Source organism: Scophthalmus maximus, chromosome 14 (assembly GCF_022379125.1).
Source record: "Scophthalmus maximus strain ysfricsl-2021 chromosome 14, ASM2237912v1, whole genome shotgun sequence".
Taxonomy (NCBI): domain Eukaryota; kingdom Metazoa; phylum Chordata; class Actinopteri; order Pleuronectiformes; family Scophthalmidae; genus Scophthalmus; species Scophthalmus maximus.
In genome coordinates, this window is record NC_061528.1 from 14,388,771 (window position 1) to 14,408,327 (window position 19,557).

At 40.5% G+C, this 19,557-nt stretch overlaps 1 protein-coding gene across 4 annotated transcripts in view; it reads left to right on the plus strand.

Annotated features, from left to right (window-relative positions):
• Positions 1-19,557, plus strand: part of LOC118282502 (ephrin type-A receptor 6-like) — a 291,167-nt gene that overhangs the window by 201,522 nt on the left and 70,088 nt on the right. For all 4 annotated transcript variants that reach the window (XR_007032131.1, XM_047337335.1, XM_047337337.1 and 1 more), the window contains one exon: positions 18,891-19,046. Coding sequence is in view for 3 of the 4 variants with exons in the window: in XM_047337335.1 (XP_047193291.1) it covers positions 18,891-19,046 (156 nt within the window). In the remaining variant the exon portion in view is untranslated. The remainder of the gene's footprint in view (positions 1-18,890; positions 19,047-19,557) is intronic.

Sequence of the window (19,557 nt, forward strand, 5' to 3'; positions counted from 1 at the left end):
GGCCACAAAGATGCTACTCCTACAAAGGCCCCATGTCATATTACTCCCTATACTGTTCTCCCCATAGGTTGTGCTGCTCTTCAATATACGTTATACCGGCAACCACATCTTTTGAAAAATATGCAATAAATGATCCATCTGTAGAAATGTCAGTATTTCAAATGTCCATTGTTTCAGTTACAGAAATCACCTGTTTTTATTTTTTGCTTGTTCTGTTAATTGGTGTATGAGTTCTTACTGTACAGTATACCTCAGGATGTCAGTGGCCTGTTTCATGTCAATGGAGAATGGAAATAACCTTAAAGACGTCCAGTAAACCTTTCAAGACCTAACCCCATCATAGTGATCTTCTTGTCTTTTATCCTTGTCAGTGCTACGTTATCTTTACATGGCTATGCTGCCAGTGAGGTCAGAGACTCTTGGTGGTGCATTCGAGGGCTTCTTGAATGCTTTGAAAAAAATGTATATATCTCTCCATGGTTTTTCTCCCATTAATTACAATAATAGTTGATTAAGTATATTCGTAAGGCAACCAATAGACTTGTGTCCGAAATATTTTTTGTAGGTTCTATGTTTTCATTGGTTCCTTATGAAAATCTATAGACCTTTTCTTTTAATTATCACAGTTTGGAATTTGCTCTGATTACAGTACAATACACACATACATTAATTTGCTAAACAAATGTGGTTCATTTTATGCAGTTCTGTATCTTTGTAAAGAGGAAAAAAAATCATCAAGTTTGCTGTGTTAATTAATGAACACTAACACCGATATAGCACACCATCTGTAGTCAGATTTGACATTAATGCTCGATTTAAAAAAGAAAGAAGGAAATATTACTGAAATTGAATTCACAAGGCCGTCGTCTCACAGCATCTGTATGACAGACTATGATAGGAACGGCCCCTTGTGGTGGATCCATTTAACCATTGGAAGCCGCCTTGCTTGAACCAATGGCGTCCAGCAGCGGATGTGACAGCTTTAATTTGGTAGCTGGCGGTCAACATGATTAGTGAACGGCAGGAGGCTTTTACAAAGTGGACCAACTGGCTTAGCCGCTGACAGTGTGAGAGGAGAGGTGCACAGAACCAGCAATGGGAAGATTTTTATGGCAGATGTCCTGAGGCTGTGAAGATCATGTGTGATGCCGCTCTTAATGGGTGTTACTTTTATTATTTCATAAAACCGTGTGAGAGGTTTTTCTGTTTAGATTAATGAATAGAAGAAGCACATGTACATTGAACAAGATGTAGGACATGCACACATGCACTAACTGCATTCACATGTTACACACTGACACATGGTATATTCTGCATACACACATAATCCACACCTTTATTTCATTTGCAAGCAGCGGCCGGGCTGCTGCTTCATTTTCCAGTTGGCAGGGAGTTGATGTGTTCAGATATGATTTATTGATCATTTTGAGCACATTAGTTTACCCACTGTGTTCAGTTAAAAAGCAATAACACATTTTACACCCTGTGTTCCATATGAATGCAATAACACTAAACTAATTAAGCAAACTGGGGGGACAGAAGTGTGATTTGTAAAAGCCGGAGCTGCCCTCCGTCTCTGAGGCAGCTTCAGTGAGATCCAGAGAACATATCTGAAGTAATACAGCAAGATTGGATTAATTCACACACACATTTTCAAACTCCATTCACTGATTTGTGGAAAAAGAGCTGTGGGGCAAAGACAGTGAATGTTTACAACCCAGCTAATCGCTTTTGTCTTGGCTATTATTCACTTGCCAACATCCCTGTTACATCCTCTTCTTGTCAATGAAACTTCCCTTTTAATCTTTCAAAATCATTTGTGTGACATAAGACATTGGGGAATCATCACCAAACAAAGCTTTAGTTTTTAGAGCAACTGAATTAATTAACAAGGGTTTGTGTTGTGTTTGTGAATAGTATTTAACAGCAACATCCTGGGTTTTATACTATCTAAACTCTACACATATCATATCGAGTGCCGCTCCTTGACATGCAAATATTTTAAAGGGTCCTGCTACCCTTTGTTCCATTAAAAATTACTTCTGTGCATGCACAGTTGAAGAAAAAAAAATAAAACTTTGCCTCCCGAACAGCTCCATTGTATGAGTTTCCACGAAGAATCAACACGCTGCTACTCATGCTTGATCCACAACTGTGTCCATGGCTTTGAATAACCCTTTCATACACTTGCACACACACACACACACACGCACACATGTGGGTGGTTGGATTGTATTTTTTGAACACAGACAAGATCTCAAGGTTTAATCTTGATTCATTGTCTCTTAAAATTACATAACAAGTAGGAAATCTTTGTGTCATTGAATTATCCCTTAAAATCCCAGTAGAAATAAGATGCTTCTTATACCCAGGCCAAACCTGCAGGTTGTAAAACAAACAACTATAATGCCCCCCCTCCACACACTGTGGGGGTTGCAGACGGTTTTTACAGAGAAAAGAGAGCGCATGCTAAAATAGGCTCTGAGTTTCCTCTATTGGTCACAAAAGCACAAATGGCTTTTTTCCACATGAGCCACCCAGAACTCTCGGGTTATTTGGCACTGGTCTTCCTCTTGTCCCAATTGTAAAGGCTGGTTAACTGTGCTGAGACTGCGTTAAGTATTTATACTCCTAGTTGCAGAGGCAGCCTTTACAGTTTCTATTGTAATGTTGCTGTGTTTTGTTGTTGTTTTATCCTCATTGCCACAATGACCATCTGCTTGAAATCTAATATTAATACATTTGGCATATTCATTTGTAAAATTGTTCTAATTCATTTATTGAAAACCTAGGTGCAGACACAGTCCTGTCTGAATGCTAGTTGAATCCAAATATATGGCTTTTTTTCCTATTCCACACTCTAGCATATACATGGATACACACATATTCACATCCACACACAAGGAACAACCCCTACATCTCACATTAGTCCAATCATTATTAATTTTTCTCATCATGTGCTGTTAACGCGCTATAATAAAAAAAAACACATTAAACCAAAATGAACAGCAAAGGATTTGAGGGAATGTCGCATCAGTCAGCTTTTTTCCTCCTTTCCCATCAGTGGTAATTGATATTTGAGGCTTCATTTTGTGCCCCGGCCTCCTTTTCTTGAAATGAGCTTTCGGAGCACAGAGAAAACAGCTGAGGCGGTGGAAATGGAATTGGTTGTGTGTCGGTGCATGAGAGAGTGGGATTATCCCAGCATAATGTCAGCCTTATTAAACACTATTACACTCTATAGATCAGAGAGGGATTTGAAGAGGATATACTGCCTTCTCATCTGCGTATGTGTCTGTGAAAATTGGGATTATATGCTCATAAATGAGAGCTTTTTAAAAAAATCTGATATGATCTAGTGGAAGTGGTCCGCCACTGGCATGATTCAATAGTTTTGAAGATTTATTACCATTAAAAGTATAATATTTCAACAGTACAACAGCTATTTTAAGTTACCCAAATCAAATATTTGCAGTATATAGAAAATTCAGTGCAATTGCATTTTCAATAAGCAGGAAAACAATGCATACTTTTCCCCCCCTGTTTCCTAACAAGCAAAATGAACAAAATGATCCACAGACATATATGTGATCTACTATAAGGCTTGTCACACAGGGCAACCTCAGAGTTTCACTTTTCACGTGTGAAATGTTTATTACAGCGGCAGAACATAGTTAGAGTTTGGTGTCTAGGCTCCGACTCATCACTCCCTCAGATGTGACTATATAGAGATAATCGGGAGTGATGAACAAATATCTTAAACCCCCTGTTGGAGCCTTCAGGTGGATGCTGGTGTGATGGTGGGGCTGTATCTGTATGCAGTAATACTGACAAAAGGGCCAAAAAAGAGAGAGATGGGAAATTTTTGTAGCTCACACAGGCCATGTTTCCATCTAAATGTCAAGCGAATTTTTAAGGAAACTTTTGAAAGTTTGCAAAAAAAGAAAATATGAATATGTCAACATCATCTGGTGTAGAGCAAATAAACTCGCCCAGTTTCGTCAGAAGATATAGGGGTATAGACTACGTAGGCCTACATGTCTGTAATAGAACAGTAGAAGTAGAGGTTGCAAACCAACATCAAAACAACACTTACCTTGGCAACATACCCAAAGGACATGCTGTATGCTTGGCAATGGAGAGAGGAAACATGGAGAGAGGTCTGCAGGAGTTATACTTTCAATTGAGCAAGTTATCGTGTGCTTTCAGTTCAGTTAGTATTGGCAATGTGTGACGCTGTCCAGAGACGAGGACAGAGATACACCATTCTGATGCACGACGACGGGTCTTACGCAACCATAGTTCGGAGGAAGACTCCGACAGCGGAAACAGCTGATCGGTTATGTGAGTTGAATGTTCGCTACGTCAGAACTGATTCGGCAAAGTTGTTTCGAGCTCGCCGTTTGCACATTCACTATTTTTGTCAACAGGCCAAAAAAAACACCTCAAGCGGGAAAATAAACGTTTTTATTTTATTTTTTTTCAAAATTTGCCTTTTCCATCAACTTTTTCTAAGGAGACAATTCAAAATGTGCATAGAAATAGGTTGATGGAATCATAGCCACTCTCCCCAAATTGGGAGGTTGTGTCTGATGGAGTAATATGAGGCATGACACATGCTCGAGTTGACTGCCTTTAACTAGTTTGCAGGCAAGAGCGAGTCCTTCACTAATCGGAGTGTCGGCTCCTCCAGTCCGCATGTAAGGAACTGAACCCCAAACTGCCGTGTGCAGATGAGCTTTGTGGGAGTGGGATGGGATGTACAAGAGGAGAAGTGCCATATTTCTATATAGCTATATACAGTATAGCTGTATGAATGTGTGCATAAAAGGTGAATGGGACACTTAATGTTAAGTACTTTGAGTGGTCTTTAAGAAGAGTGCTATATTTTCCAAGTCCATTTCCCGGCCATATACTGTGCAGCCCATCACCCTGATCCATATGGAAATAGCATAACATTAGGTATGCTTCTGTTGCTTTGTTTTTTTTTTGTTTTGATTTTTTGTCAGCTTTTTATCAAAAATGAAAAAAAATAATCAGCAAAGCATCATATATTATCAGGCAAATTGTTTGTGGTTAACAACAACAAGCTTGGCTCTCATGGAGATAGAAGCAGGGATCATCAGTGATGAATCTGTAGAGTAGTACAACTGTTAGGGGTATTATATTTAATCAGTACAACAGCTACTGTAAGTTAGGCAAATCAATTATTTGCAGTATAAAGATAAATTCAGGGCAATTGTATTTAAATAAGCTATATAATTTTTTTTCTAAAGCCTGATTAATGAAACTTGATCTATTCCTTTGGCTCTTAATAGAGCTGTGACTTCTTTTTGCATCATAGAATATGGATGAAATATCAGATAGTCATCATCATCTACACCTTGTACCTGGGAAATATTAAAGTTATGGGAATCTTGGTTTAGATTCACATCTCTGCCATATCTTTATTTAGCATTGCATGGGATCAGTACACAACCTGTCCAGGGTGTACCCCGCCTCTCGCCCACTGTCAGCTGGGATTGGCCCTAGCCCCCCCACGACCCTTAAGTGGATAAAGCGTCAGATGATGGATGGATGGATGGATGGATGGATGGGATCAGTGCAAAGAATTTAAAGCTTCAGAAAACATCAAGCATGTATGGATTTTATTCTCACAAGTCAAAAGTCACTTCACTTCATAGTCTTAAGGTAATAGATGAATCTCGCATTCGTAAAGTGTGCATTAGACCGAGACCATCACACCAATCAGAACTGAAAACACGACAGAGCGAATGAAAACGGCAACATGGAAGCAATTCACAGCAATAGGTGACATTTCAAAGACAACGAGACAATATACAGTATTAACATCTATTAAGCTGAATGCATGTGTTTCCCATGCCTTTAAATGTTTGGTTAATGCAACCGCTCACGCTGTAGGCGATGACGTCTGTCCTGAAAAACTTTCAGTCTTATGCTGCTCATCCACGCGGTTTAATTGCTATGTGCCATCCCATTAGGCTGAGGGGCACAGTAGGTGAATATTAGCCAGACTACATAACGAATACCTCAGCATTCACAGTCTTAGTCATCGCGCCGTGCATCATATTGCTCGGGTGAAAATTGAGCTCATATGCTGTAAGAGAATCAGTGCAGGGGAGCGCTGTCACAACAGTCAAATTGTGTTGCATTACATGGCAAGTTCAATTCAACATTTGCCTGCTGAAGTAGCTGACACAAGCTGTTATTTGTTTTGGGTTGTGCTTTTTATGTATTTCTCGGCAGCAGGGAACACACACGCCATATACTCGCAGACTGCGGCTCAGAAATGCATGTGCCCGCACACTCCTCAAAGCATATACACCAACCCTGTAAGATTTCAGAGGACCTAATGATAAAGTGTCATCAATGCATGCGGCTTGCCTGGCACAGTCTTCCCCAATTACATAAAGCCTTCCCTAACAATATACTGTCTTCCCTAACAACATATGACACGTCACCGTCCACTTGTAATTAGACATCTCAGTGGTCATTTTTTAGGCACTGGCACTCACTGTGGTTAACGTTAGGGCAAGATTTCTGCCTTGTTTGAAAAAAAAAAAGGCAAGCGATTTGAAACAGGGCAAGTTTACGTTTCAGCATGTAACTTAAACCAACCTAAACCAAAGTACTTGTGTTGCCTACACACAGGATTGAAAAACACCTTTCACGCTCTCAGTTGGATTTACAAGAGAGAAAACACATTCCTCCACGGCAACGTGTCTGGTGTATTCATGTTTTAAATGGTTCTAGTCAATTGGTGATGCTGAGAGTCGATGCAGTGAAACTATCATTAGTAACTGGTTAAATTGGAATCATTCGAAGGCATCAGCCATTTATATAAAGTCCCCATACAATGTAGCTCATCCAGCTAACATTAGAGTAGTGAGAGATGGTTTCCCTAATGTAAACGGAGCAATCAACTGAACACACACTGCTTTAAAGGCACCTTCATTTTAATTATAAGCATTTTTTATTACATGGTAAAAATATGTGATGCATTAATGCTACAGATGAATATTGTGACACGGTGGCCTGGATCAACCAGTGATTTGTTTTTTTCCCAACAAACAGTATGGTCGGGATCAGAGTGTGTGATGGGTGGCAAGCAATTCATTTATAAGTTCAGTTAATTAAAAGTTAGCCCTCTGAAGCCCATGGGAGTATACACTGTATGCCCTTAAATATTATCTTATCTTCAGACCAACATGCATGTGAAGTTAGAGCCATGCTGTTTTCTTTTTTCCGTTTTTCCATGTTAGTCACTTTCTTCCGTAAAGTTGGAAAACATTTGGACAGTGTCAACATTTTGCCTTGTGCATCGCCATGTTATCAAAACTAGTATATGGAGGCTGTAAATACACCTAATGTTAGTGTAAACTATTATAGTCATTTAAATCAATAGAAAGTGCATATTATGCATATTATTATATGTTGCGTGGATCTCTGAACTAGTTGCATTTACAACTTCTGCCACACTGTCCAACTTTTTTTCTTTTCCCAGAAGACTCACAAAACCTTGCACTGACTGACTTGCCACTTGCACTTGCCATTTTTCCTGAAACTGAACAGAGGGGAAGCCCAGGTGTATTTACACTCAGTAGCATCTTAACTCCACTGTTGTGAGTTGCACTGTGGCGTTTGTGAACGCTGTTCCATGCCCTGGGGCAGCCGTCCCTTGCCAGAAAGGGATTAAACCTACAGCTGCTTTTATCTGGATTAAACAGGTGTAATAATAACTTTGTGTGCGTGGTAATACCAATGGTATGTCTTCATGAAACGTGTGATTTGCAGTTTAAAGTGTGTTGAGTTCCAATGCATTACAAGTTGTACATGTGTTTGGCATGTCAGATGGGATTTATATCAAATAAGGAGATACTCGACTCTGCTTTATTTCACCTGGTCTGTGTTCTAGATTAAAACCAGTTATTTTTTTATATTTTAAATATCATTAAGGCAGCAATACAAACCATAATAGGCAGTTGTCCCTATGCCAAGAAGGGATTGCAGCCCTTAGCTTGTGACTGAAAGGTTGTGTGCTCCTCTAAATGAGGCATGGGTAGTTTTGTCAGATAACTGTCCCTTCCCATTATAAATCCATTCTTGCTCCTTTTATTCACAGTTTCCAGGGTGCTTCTCTGTTTTACTGTTGGGCGTTTGATAACTCTGCTCCTGTGCATTTGTTCTCTGAAAGGAGGTTGGAGGACACGCAGTAAGTGTTATTATCTTTCTGATTATGAACAGCGTTCACAAACGCTGACTGCCTTTCCGCCACGCCGTTTATAAACGCCGTCTGGCGATATTAAAACATTGAGCAGCTGGGGAAAGGAGACAAAATAATGAGATCTTTGGCTTCCCCATAACACACACTTATGCACATTACAGTTTTCTCAGCAAAACTAATCCCTCCCTGTGCAGGTTTGATTCAAAAACTCCCTCTCGCTCTTCATCGACATTTCAACAGAACACACGCAGTAGCACTTTTGATTGCAGGCCATAGTAATAAATATAAAACTTCCCTAGAATGGTGCAGCAGTTAATCAGGCCATACAGTGGCAGATGGACATGTCTTCGCCAGAGTGAGAGGATTTTCAGTAGGACATTAGCTCATTTGGTGCAGAAGGGATACGGGCAGGAGGAAAGCAAAAAAAAAGAACACTTTTAAAAGCCATGGACTGTATTTGATCCTGACTTTGAAGGGATTTTCCACGGACTACATAAGGTATGTGCTTCATGTTGAGCACAGGAAAAATGAATGCTGTGCAGATGCAGGACCATTTCCAGGCCCACGTGCTTTGGTCTGTTGATTGCCGCACTGTACAAAGGAGAGACGATTCAATCTGTTCCACTCATCAGCTGTCACTTGACGTTGCTGCCAACAGAGCTGCAATGACATAAAAGCAACTTATGGCGAAGTGAGTTTGAAAGTGTGTGCGTTTGTGATTTCCCTCAGCGTGCGGGAAGAGTGTGTGGTCCACAGATCATTAACAAGAGAAGTCTGTGCTCCAGTTGTGCTCATTCTCCCCTAATAACTGGCAAAAGCCACCCACTAGTACCATGAAGGCACACTCCATCATCCCAGATGACTGCACTTGGAGTGCTTCCTCTCCTTTGCTTCGCAAGTTCTCTAAAGTCTCAAACTCCAACTGGACCACAGAAGCTGACTGTGTACAGTTCGCACACCGGCCATAAAGTAGCGAACGTGCATTCCCTCTGTAGGCTGCATGTTGTCTGATGGCTCATTGTGATTCAAAGTTTCCGTTTACAACTGTTTGATATAGGATGATGTCAGTTTGTAACTGTTTGCTGCTACAGCGCAAAATGGTGAATGAGACCTTTTTGTGTCTGGTTCATTCCTGTTTTCTGTTTCTTTAAGGAGCTCCTTTGCAGCTGACATCAGTGTTGTACATTATTGTGTGTAAAATAAATATTAGTGCAACAAACATAATGAACAGTAACAGTAAATAGTTATTACTTTTTAATCGTATTAAGTTCTCTTTTAGCAATTGTTCTGTGTTAGTTAATTGTGTTCTTAAAGTTCTTAGTCCAGTTGTTTAAGTTTAATGGGCAGCTTGCTAGGAAATATACTGCACGCATTGTCCTCCACAGAGAAGGAGTAACCTTTTCCTTTTCTTTTCTCTTGGTCTGTCCTGAAAAAATATTCTTAGCGTATTGTGTCTCACAATCTCAAAGGCCATGAAATCATTTAGCACCCTTTAGAACCCTTCTACTTTAATTTAGAAATAAACTTCTGTGTGTTTTTACCATCAATAGTCCATAATATGTCCAAGAGACATAAGGCATGAAAAAAAGGCTTTGAATCTGAATTGTATGTTTCGAGTTACAATTTAATGCACATGCTTACTTTTTATGAATTACCTTGTACTCTCTTTCTCATATGCATATACTTATTGGATTTGAGCACGAGAGAGTGAGATTTAGAAATGAAAATGAATAGAGGGAGAGAGAGAGAGAGAAAGCAGCACCACCAAAGGCATTTAAATTGACGGATCCAGTTTAATTTCACTCCAGCTCCATTATGTTGTTGTTGATGTTACTAAAGGGCTGCCATGTCATTATCTCCCTCTCTTGTTTGTGCCGTTTTTGAGGAGACATTGCCGTTGTTTATTTTCCACAAGAAGGCCTTTATGCTAATGCGACCTCTGCTAAAAACAATTTGCTGCCGATTTAACGGCGTGTTAAAACCACAAATCGGCATCAATCATGCGGAAGGAAGGCAGGGAGTGAGGGAAAAGTTTGGGGCTATGTCATGTTAATCCTCATAACACCTTATAATAAATTCATTATGCCTCTTCACACAAAACACATTGACACGCACCCTCTCTTCTTTAAGAGGCATGTAGGGAGGCAAATGTTCTAATTATACTTGGAAGCAGTAAAAACAACAAACAACTTGAATGGGAATGCAAAGCAAGCATTGAATGAAGGTTGGTACTATGAAAGAGAGCTGCCTTATTGTACATGCTGAGTTCAATACCATGGGGCAGATCTGTAAGATAAGAAAGACACTTCACAGAGAAGAACAGAAGGGCAGTACAGGTGGAGCAACACATTGAGAAACAAAGTAACAACTGAGGAAAAGTAGAAATGTGTTAATGATTATATTTGCTATAGTAATATTGTTTATCATCTATATCTCTACTTTATTGTCTATCCATCCATCCATCATCTTTACCGTCACTGGAGCAAATCCCAGCTGACATTGGGGGAGATCATTCAAACTCCACACAGAAAGACCTTTGATGGTTTGTTGGTTCAAACCTGGATTTGAACCAAGAAACCTTCTTACTGTGAAGCTACTGTGCTAACCACCACGACGCCGTGCCAGCCATCTTTATTTTATTGTTTTCATACAAATGGATACAATATTTGTCGTAATCTGACAAATATTCTCTCACCCCTGAACTACACATTACTGAGCACGGCTTTCTGGAATGGATTCTTCCTCATTTCTTGCAAAACTTTTTTCAGATAACATTTGGTGAGCAGAGGGAAATTCAGACCGGCAGCATTAGATAAAACACTATCACCGAAATCATCAGTAATCTCACTGTGGAGAACATCACTGTACATAACAAAATTAAATCTGGCCAGCGGTTGCTAAAGGAACAGCTCAACTGTCATGTCATACACAGTGCATTAATCTACTCATTTAGCTTTCAGCAATAAAGTGAATAAGCGTATTTCTCCAAATGTCAAGCTGTTCCTTGGTCTGGATCAAACTGCCGAAGAGGATGGGTGGAACAAACAAGTGTCATCACCGTTCGTAAACTCCACCCTTTGCGGGGCAACAAGTGTCACATTCCACTAGCAGTTTATGGGGTCGTCACCCGCTGGCCAACGATAAGTACTATCATAGATTTACTATGGTGATCATGCATCTGAGATATCCAAATACAGGTCAGCAATGTCCTGGAGCCAGCCAGGACATTATGTCAGCAGTCCAGCTCAGACTATAAAAACACTGCTTTACTGTCCATCCTAAAGCCTCCACCAGCCACCGGCTCGTCTCCAGAGTAAGATTTAGAGAGGAACTCTGCTCTCGCTCAGAGTTAACGGATGTCTTTTGAGAGGTTTACTACTCTGTTAGTTCATTTGGCACAAGACTCTTTCCATGCTGCTATAAACATTGCCATAAAGGGATCAGTGAGGCTGACCTCTGTAAAGTCCATAAAAAAGATCTTTGTCTCTGATAATGTCACTGATACAGTATATAACCGGTGGCGGCCCCTGAATGGGCCCCTGCAGCGCCGTCCTTTGTGAAAAGTAGCTCTTGCTCTCGTGCCTTTTTTGTTTTTATCTCCTTCTCATTGTCTGGTTGTCACTCTTTGTTCCCATCGGAACCTTGTCTTCCTTAAAAATATCCAAATCCAATTTATCAGTACATTTCACTAAGCGGGATGCCAACATTATTTTGGCTTTATTCAGAACAGAAAACAGTTTGATGCCAGTTGTCTTTGTTCTTTTCTCCTGGAGTGTAGAAATTTAGAAGTCCCACGATAACAAACTGCATTTGATTCTGGTACACAAAAAAATCTGTTGAGTCACAAACTGGTTGATTGAACATTCGTCCTAAAAATCACAAATGACAGATCCTTTACATACACAAGTCTCTAATACACCAAGTCTGCATGTTGTCAGAGGAAAAAAAAACGAATTAGCTCTGATTATCCTGGTTAATAGTGTATGGTTTTCATCCCCCTAACAAAAATAGCCTCGGTTAAAAGAGCTTATTACCTTCATTACCTTATCTTCAATAACGAATCTCCAGTGACTATCTTATTAAAGCCTAATTCAATGTAAAAAAAAAAAAAATTCATTCTAGAAAATACCAGCCTAATTAAACTGAAGAAATCAATGTAATAGATGGAATTCAAATAATCCTGGCACCAGAGCACACGAAGGAAGAGATTAACCAGCAATCGAAACTCAATCAACAGAGACTCCGAGACTCATCACTGCGTCAAGTTTGCGGTGTCCAAGTTACCACTCGCTTAATTATTGGTAGCAGGTAGCTCCACAGAGCCCCCTGCCCTAATTCTCACTTAATGCCATGATTGAAATTAAAATCAGGAAGCAACTAGAAGAAATTGAATACCAGAAGTCAATAGCCACCATAGGGTTGAACCATGGGTAACTTATACAAACACATGCACATGGTGTGAAAGGCAAGGTGGACAGGCAATGACGGATCCTTAATGGGCCTTTGAGCCAATGGAGGCTGTATCTAATATGACACAGTAAACAGGTGGTAGTACAATTAATACATGGATAAAGAATATAACATATAGAGAAAAGAAATAGCACACACAAAAAATCTAATTTTACCGTGTAAGCATATTTGCAAAACAGTTACCTACACTACGTCCCTACACATTCTCTGTGGCAGACTAAAATGATAAGGGGAAGATGTGACCTTTGCTGAAGTGACAAAACATTATCAGTGTGTCGTTAAAGTGCAATAGCAGAAAGTTAACTTCGCGAACTTTTGACATGAGTTTTAACGGTGGCGAAAACAATTATCATGCAACACGACGAGAGAAAGTAAGGCGCACGTATTTTATAGTTCTAATATAGTTAATATAACTTCCTGAAGCTCTTACACTGACTGCCTCCCTCCTCACTAATTGAGCAAACACCACTCTCGGCACTTGAGGTGAAATTTGTTGGAGAGGCCCGTTGATCTTCAATAGCAAATCGAAGATGGCGCTCACTGCCCTCAGCTAATGAAGGGATGGAGGACGGCTGATTAGCAACAGAGGCGGATTGAAAGCGAGAAGAGAGGAGGGCTTTTCTTCATGAGCGTTTGAAAGTGAACATGTGATGCTGTTAAATATAGGTTTCAGAGTGCCTGCTTTTTTAGAGCTGCTGAAGAAGAGGTGTGAGTTCACCTTTGCTCGTTTTGATAAATAATGCATATTGTATCTCTATTATAAGACAAGTAGGTGTGTGTATGAACACAGACTCGTGCTGTTGGCTCACCAACAAACCAAGTATATCACCCTCTACCATCTTAATATATATTAGTGATATTGGCAGCCTCTTGTGTTATGTTTGGAAGTGAACATGAATATCATGCTGCATAAGCATAGGGAATTGGGTTGTAATTTTCTCCTGGTGGAGTATGTTAAAATGTATTATGTATGCGGAAAGGAAAAGGGGACAAGGCACCGCTTCAGCTGTTACGCGAGACTTGTGGACAAGATGTGTTCCGTGTCAGCACAGAGAAAAAGCAATAAGGTTTTCATTTTTATTGTTTCACACTTTCTCATCGATGGGACACCGAGGAGGGTAATATTTGTGTGGAATGAAACTGGAAATATGCCACATCTTCCATTTCTTTTTTCTTCCCATATGCAATAAGTTTCAGGCTTCATCTCGCCTATAATGCCACCATCTCCGCAATGATCGCTCATCCTTTGCATCGCCTCCTCACCACGCTGCCTTTGATTTCAAGAGCTGAACTATTCTGCAACATTTGTTGATGTGGTTCTGCAAGTAAATGCTGCAGAATTGTGCTCCTCTTGGAATTGTTCTTCTTCGCTGACCACCGGGGGAGAGGAACCCGCCATCATCGGCTGCACGCCGCCAAGACCCAAAGAGTTTCATTTGCTCATGCTCACAGACATGCACACGCAAAACACACATGCAGACACCTGTTAAGGAGGTTATCATAAGGAATGTGTTGCATTTGAGTGATCTTGAAACTGCACACACATAATGCAATGACTTGTAAATTCTGATTGGTTAAATACATCGCTAAGACTGGGACAGGGAAGTTTTTAGGTGCGAATGCACTGACCACTTATCAATGTCACAAACCGTAAATCTCCTCACTATTGAGCTCTTGAAATAAAAACTTCTGTGTAAGACATGCACGGGGTCTCTGTTTAATCGATTCAGCTTCAAAACTTTTTTATGGCTCTGTTACAAGGCTGCAGAAAAGAGATGACACGAAGTGAGGGGAGAGATAGATAGTGAATAGCATGCAACCATGATCTCTGGCTGGACGTGAACCAGGGACGTTGTGGTTCATGGCTGGTGTCTTAACTCGTCACGCTGCCCTCTTTGAATTTCAATTGAAAATATTTAGAGACTGGTGTGTTTATAGCAGAAATGTGAAACTTTAAATCAAATGTAAAGACCAAATACTGCCCAATCACTATGTATTGTAGAAAATGTTTGTGGTGATCCTTGACTGAAGCGGAAAAGTATTGTTTGCTGCATAGCCTAGTTTAAATCTTTCTTAGGTAGGTGTATTGATTATGGGGTTTCACAATTTAATTTCTAACAGCCTCTCCCACTGTTTCTCAAATCTTTCTCGATTCACAGCGCATAGCAACTACAGGACATGCGATAGGGGAGCGTAGTTATGTTAAATGTTATGTTGGATAAATGAACTGGTTAAAGTTGGGGTAGGATTGTTGTCACACTTAAGATGCCTGTGCACCTCCTCAACCTTCACATTGGTTGATTCTCCCCGGGAACACTACATTCTGCCCTGGACTAAAACTTTGGCATTGGACACAAATCATGGCCAGTAGAACACATGAATGGAACCACGAATCTGTCCAACTAGTTAACACACAAGGGACACTTCTCACCTACTTCTCACAATAGGCTTGTCTAACTTATCATAGGAGCAAAGTAGAAATTCCAAACAGATGGGCATATGGTATAGAATTGACAGCGGAGAGACGGGCAGACAGACAAGTCTACCAAACTAATCTGCCTGCCAGTTGCTCAGCTGTTAAGGTCCAGTGAGTAGGAAGTAGAAGGACTCACCAGCCAATCTGCTGCCTCTGTGTCTCAGGGCCGTGCTCAGGCCTCTGAGGTCTGGGCTGGAAGATGTTTTGGATGACTTCCAGATCTCGTTAACCTTGGGCTGAGGCCCGAGAACTGTGATCAGAGACGTTTTAACTACATTTAAGTACTAACATTTCTAAACATGCATATCGCCAATGGGTAGAAGGGAAAGAATAAATGGTGTAATAATAGCTACACGTTTTTTTCAGAGAAATAGAGACAGCAAGTCGTTCATAGAAACTTTTGTAATTAAGCGACACTCGCTTGATGAATGTATCTGTTGTAATTTGTGATGTGCCCGATGTGTGCGATGTCTGCTGAGACAGTCTTCACACTCAATAGCTGTGCTTCTGTTTCCTCTGTGCTTCCACACATTCACTTTGTATGTCTATTAAGGGCTCTGGTGTCAGGATCAACAAACGGCACAGGGTCATGTCATGCTTCTGTCGGACGGGCAAACACACGGTTCAATCGATGCAACTGGAGGACGTCCCAACATGAGACACCGTGATAATCATAATAACTTATATTATCACGCTTCTTCATACAGCTGTTGTCATAAGATGTCTCACTGCACTGTGATGCTGCGTTTCAATGCACTGTGAATTTTTCATCAATGTACATATTTTTCTGATATGGCATTTATAGAAAATAGTACAGTAACTTCATATACGTTTCTGTGGCCTTTCAGCTTTGGCAAAACTGTCACCAAAATTCAGGGTGCGTGCACACTCCTTCCACTGTACTATTTTGTTTTGGCTCTCATGCTCACTAGTCACCAGACCATCAGCAGCCTACTGTGCAAAATCTACTCAATGCCAAGTCAATTTCATCTGTATGGATCAGCAGTCAGAATCATTGGGGAAATAATACTGACTGTGTTACACATACAGTATGAATGCTCGCATGCTTTCAAATGAGGAGAAAAACCGTTGTCCTTGAAGGATCAACAGTGGTATTTGATTTGCAGACTTGGCTTGTCTTTTCCCGGGCACATTCTCCAGGCTTCATTCACATTTGGCACGCTGTCTAGTCCAGCGCAATGTGCTGTTTGTCACTGCTGTTTTTACGTCCAATGGCACGCGCGTGTGCGCATACCAGGAGAGAGAGAGAGAGAGAGAGAGAGAGAGAGAGAGAGAGAGAGAGAGAGAGAGAGAGAGAGAGAGAGAGAGAGAGAGAGAGAGAGAGAGAGAGAGAGAGAGAGAGAGAGAGAGAGAGAGAGAGAGAGAGAGAGAGAGAGAGAGAGAGAGAGAGAGAGAGAGAGAGAGGTAACCTTCTTTGCCACCATGTGTGTGTCCATTCTTGGATGATGCATGGTCAGCCATTGTACAGCACCACCGTGGCCTTGGAGCGGAGCCTGGCCACCAGACAGATTGCAGGAGGAAGCTGCAAGGCTCGAAAAGGAACATCCCCTCAGTTCAGTGAAGGTCGGACGGTGGCATCATTAGGTTGAGTCTAAAACAGGGTCTAGTGGTGTGGGGGATTTGACTGACGGTTTTTGACTCAGGGACACATCGGTATCAGAGGTTAATGACAGAGGCAGCCTTGGTACACCCTCTGGGATGTCACTTATCATACTGATACAGATAGGGTGTGTGTGTGTGTGTGCAGCACCCATGTCTATACTGTTCATGTTTTTGAATATTAAAAAAGGAAATGGCAGATATCCATTATAACATCGTACACCTTGTATTGATGAGTTTGGTCAATACATTATAAAATACTGTTTTCCCACATACAGTGAAACAAACAAACAAAAAGTTTGTCCACCTGTGCCGGGCGTGTGTTAACCTCTCTGCCTCTGTCCTAATTGTCCCCATTTGTTGGGAGCAGTCGTGGTTTTGGCACTTCCTTGTCCTCCGTACGGCTCCATTCATCACAGGCAGCAATGGAGACACACAAAGGCACTCGGTGCTTCAAGGTGAATCCCTTCAAATTGCTCCGCTTGTGTTACCTTGTTAAATCGATGTGCTTGGTGACAACTGGCAGCGATGGAAATTTCACCAAGCAGGAGACTTTTGCACGTCTCTCTGACGAGGAGCTGCTTTGGAGGTTAAGAAAATCTGATTAAAAGGCAGTTGCCTCATTTTGTTTGGTTTTCCCAGCTCTGCATTTTAAATAAATACAAGTTATTAATTAAATTCACATTGGAACAGTCACTCTCTTGGCTTTCCTACAGAAAAGGTGAAAACAAGGGTCAGTATTTTATTTACTTTTTTCCTTTCGCCTCGTGAAGGCGCAACATTTTCCTGTTGAAAGTTCACAATGCAAGCATTAACTATGCCGCCTTTTCTGTTCAGTATGAAAGTTTTAATGCAAAAACTTTGAATTGATAGAAATACATGTGTTTTGTGTGAATGTGAAACCAACAGAGAACTTCAATTCACGCTTTCATACACTGGGTAATATAAGCAGCATTTTTCATGCACCAAACCAAGGTGCTTAAAATCCCTCGGTCTGTTTACAGGGAGCTACAGCTCTTTATGAGTTTTTACTGGAGAATTAAATTTAAGGTGGTCTGAAATATGTATCTTATACTTGCTTATTTCAGGAGAGTATGTCTTCAGTGCAACAACACCACTGTTGTAAAATAAAACCAGCATCAATTTGTCTTTCAATGTATGTTTGTTAAATGATGTTGTGGCCCTAAAAACTACTGGGAGTGTATCACATTTAATTCAGTGTGCCATGCAGGCCTGGCGCAGAATCAGGTGCAGTTTGCATTTTCAGAAAAAAACGTTTTTCCACGTAAATGTGTTTTCTATTGAGATAATTGTATGAACTGTAAATGTTGACGCACCCATGGTACACTTCTTTGATTTTTTTTTAAACATGGGAAACTGGAAACTCAAAATGAATTTTATGAAACATCCAAATTCCAACTACAACGGACTTGTTCATGTTGTTCAGGTGAACTAAAGATTTAATATAATCTAGAACCATAAAAATGCTACAACTAAATAGGTATGTAACGCCCTGAGACAAGTCTCACACCTGATATATCTCAATGAGCCACTGTGCAATTACACTTCCCTCAGTTATGGTCATTCAGTGAGAATTACTCACACCCACAATAAAGATGGATTAGGCTTTGTTACTTTGAAAGGCAGTATCATCAGGGTTAACCCAGATTTTTCATTCAGGAGAGGAAGAGAAGAAGGGAGCTCAAAATGTATTTCTGCATTGCAAATGATAATTATTTTCATGTAAAAGAAAAATTAGAAATTGTAATCCTTAGGGTTAAGGTTCCCAAAACAAAAACAGATGGTCTCATAATATTTTGGTGAACCCTGCTGCATCAATTTCCATATTTGATCATAAAACCAGATTTTCATTAATGTGTTGAATGTATTTAACACATTAATGAATTCATAATGATTATGACAGCCACAAGACAGGTGCCTTTTGTTTATTGTTGCCATAGACCTGGGTGTTAAATGATCTTCATGAAATCTTAAAAATAATTGAAACGTGTGCCCCCATAGGGAAACTATGAATAAACAGTATGTAATGTTTTCATGTTGTCTTTCTGTCACCCCCAGCGTGCCACCCAGGCTTCTACAAGGCATATGCAGGAAACATCAAGTGTTCAAAGTGCCCACCGCATAGCTTCAGCTATGGAGAAGGAGCAGCTTTCTGTCGCTGTGAGAAGGGCTTCTTCAGGGCTGAGAAAGATCCCCCAACTATGGCCTGCACACGTGAGTATGCCATCGACTTTCTTAGAACCTATTACTCTTCAGAAACATGGCCACATAGATTAACAGAGCTTTTGGACATCGTTTTAGACGGGGTCAGAGTCCTTGGAAAACTTTGAAGCTCACTGCGATTTACTGACAATTACTCGACATGTCCCTGGTCAAGAATAGTTTTGGGAAGATAGAGAATGTTTGTTAACTGAGATTTCACATTAAGGCGTCTCGATCCCTGTGCATGTCCAACAGTCTGGGTAAGTTATTACTTTGTCTATATTGCTGGTGAATTACTCCAGTGGTCTCTCAGAATTTGCTGCGGCCGTAAATCCACTCTCGTCTCCAGTACTTATCTGGTGTGAAACTGTGCATTAGAGAGCCTCTGGATGAATTACATGGCTTTTGTTCAGCTGCGTCGACTTCATCGATGATTCACCGACTGTCATTATGACTTTATATTTGCATTAAATTACAGTTTAACCAGACTAATCCTCCTTTAATTAAAAAGCCATTTAGCTGT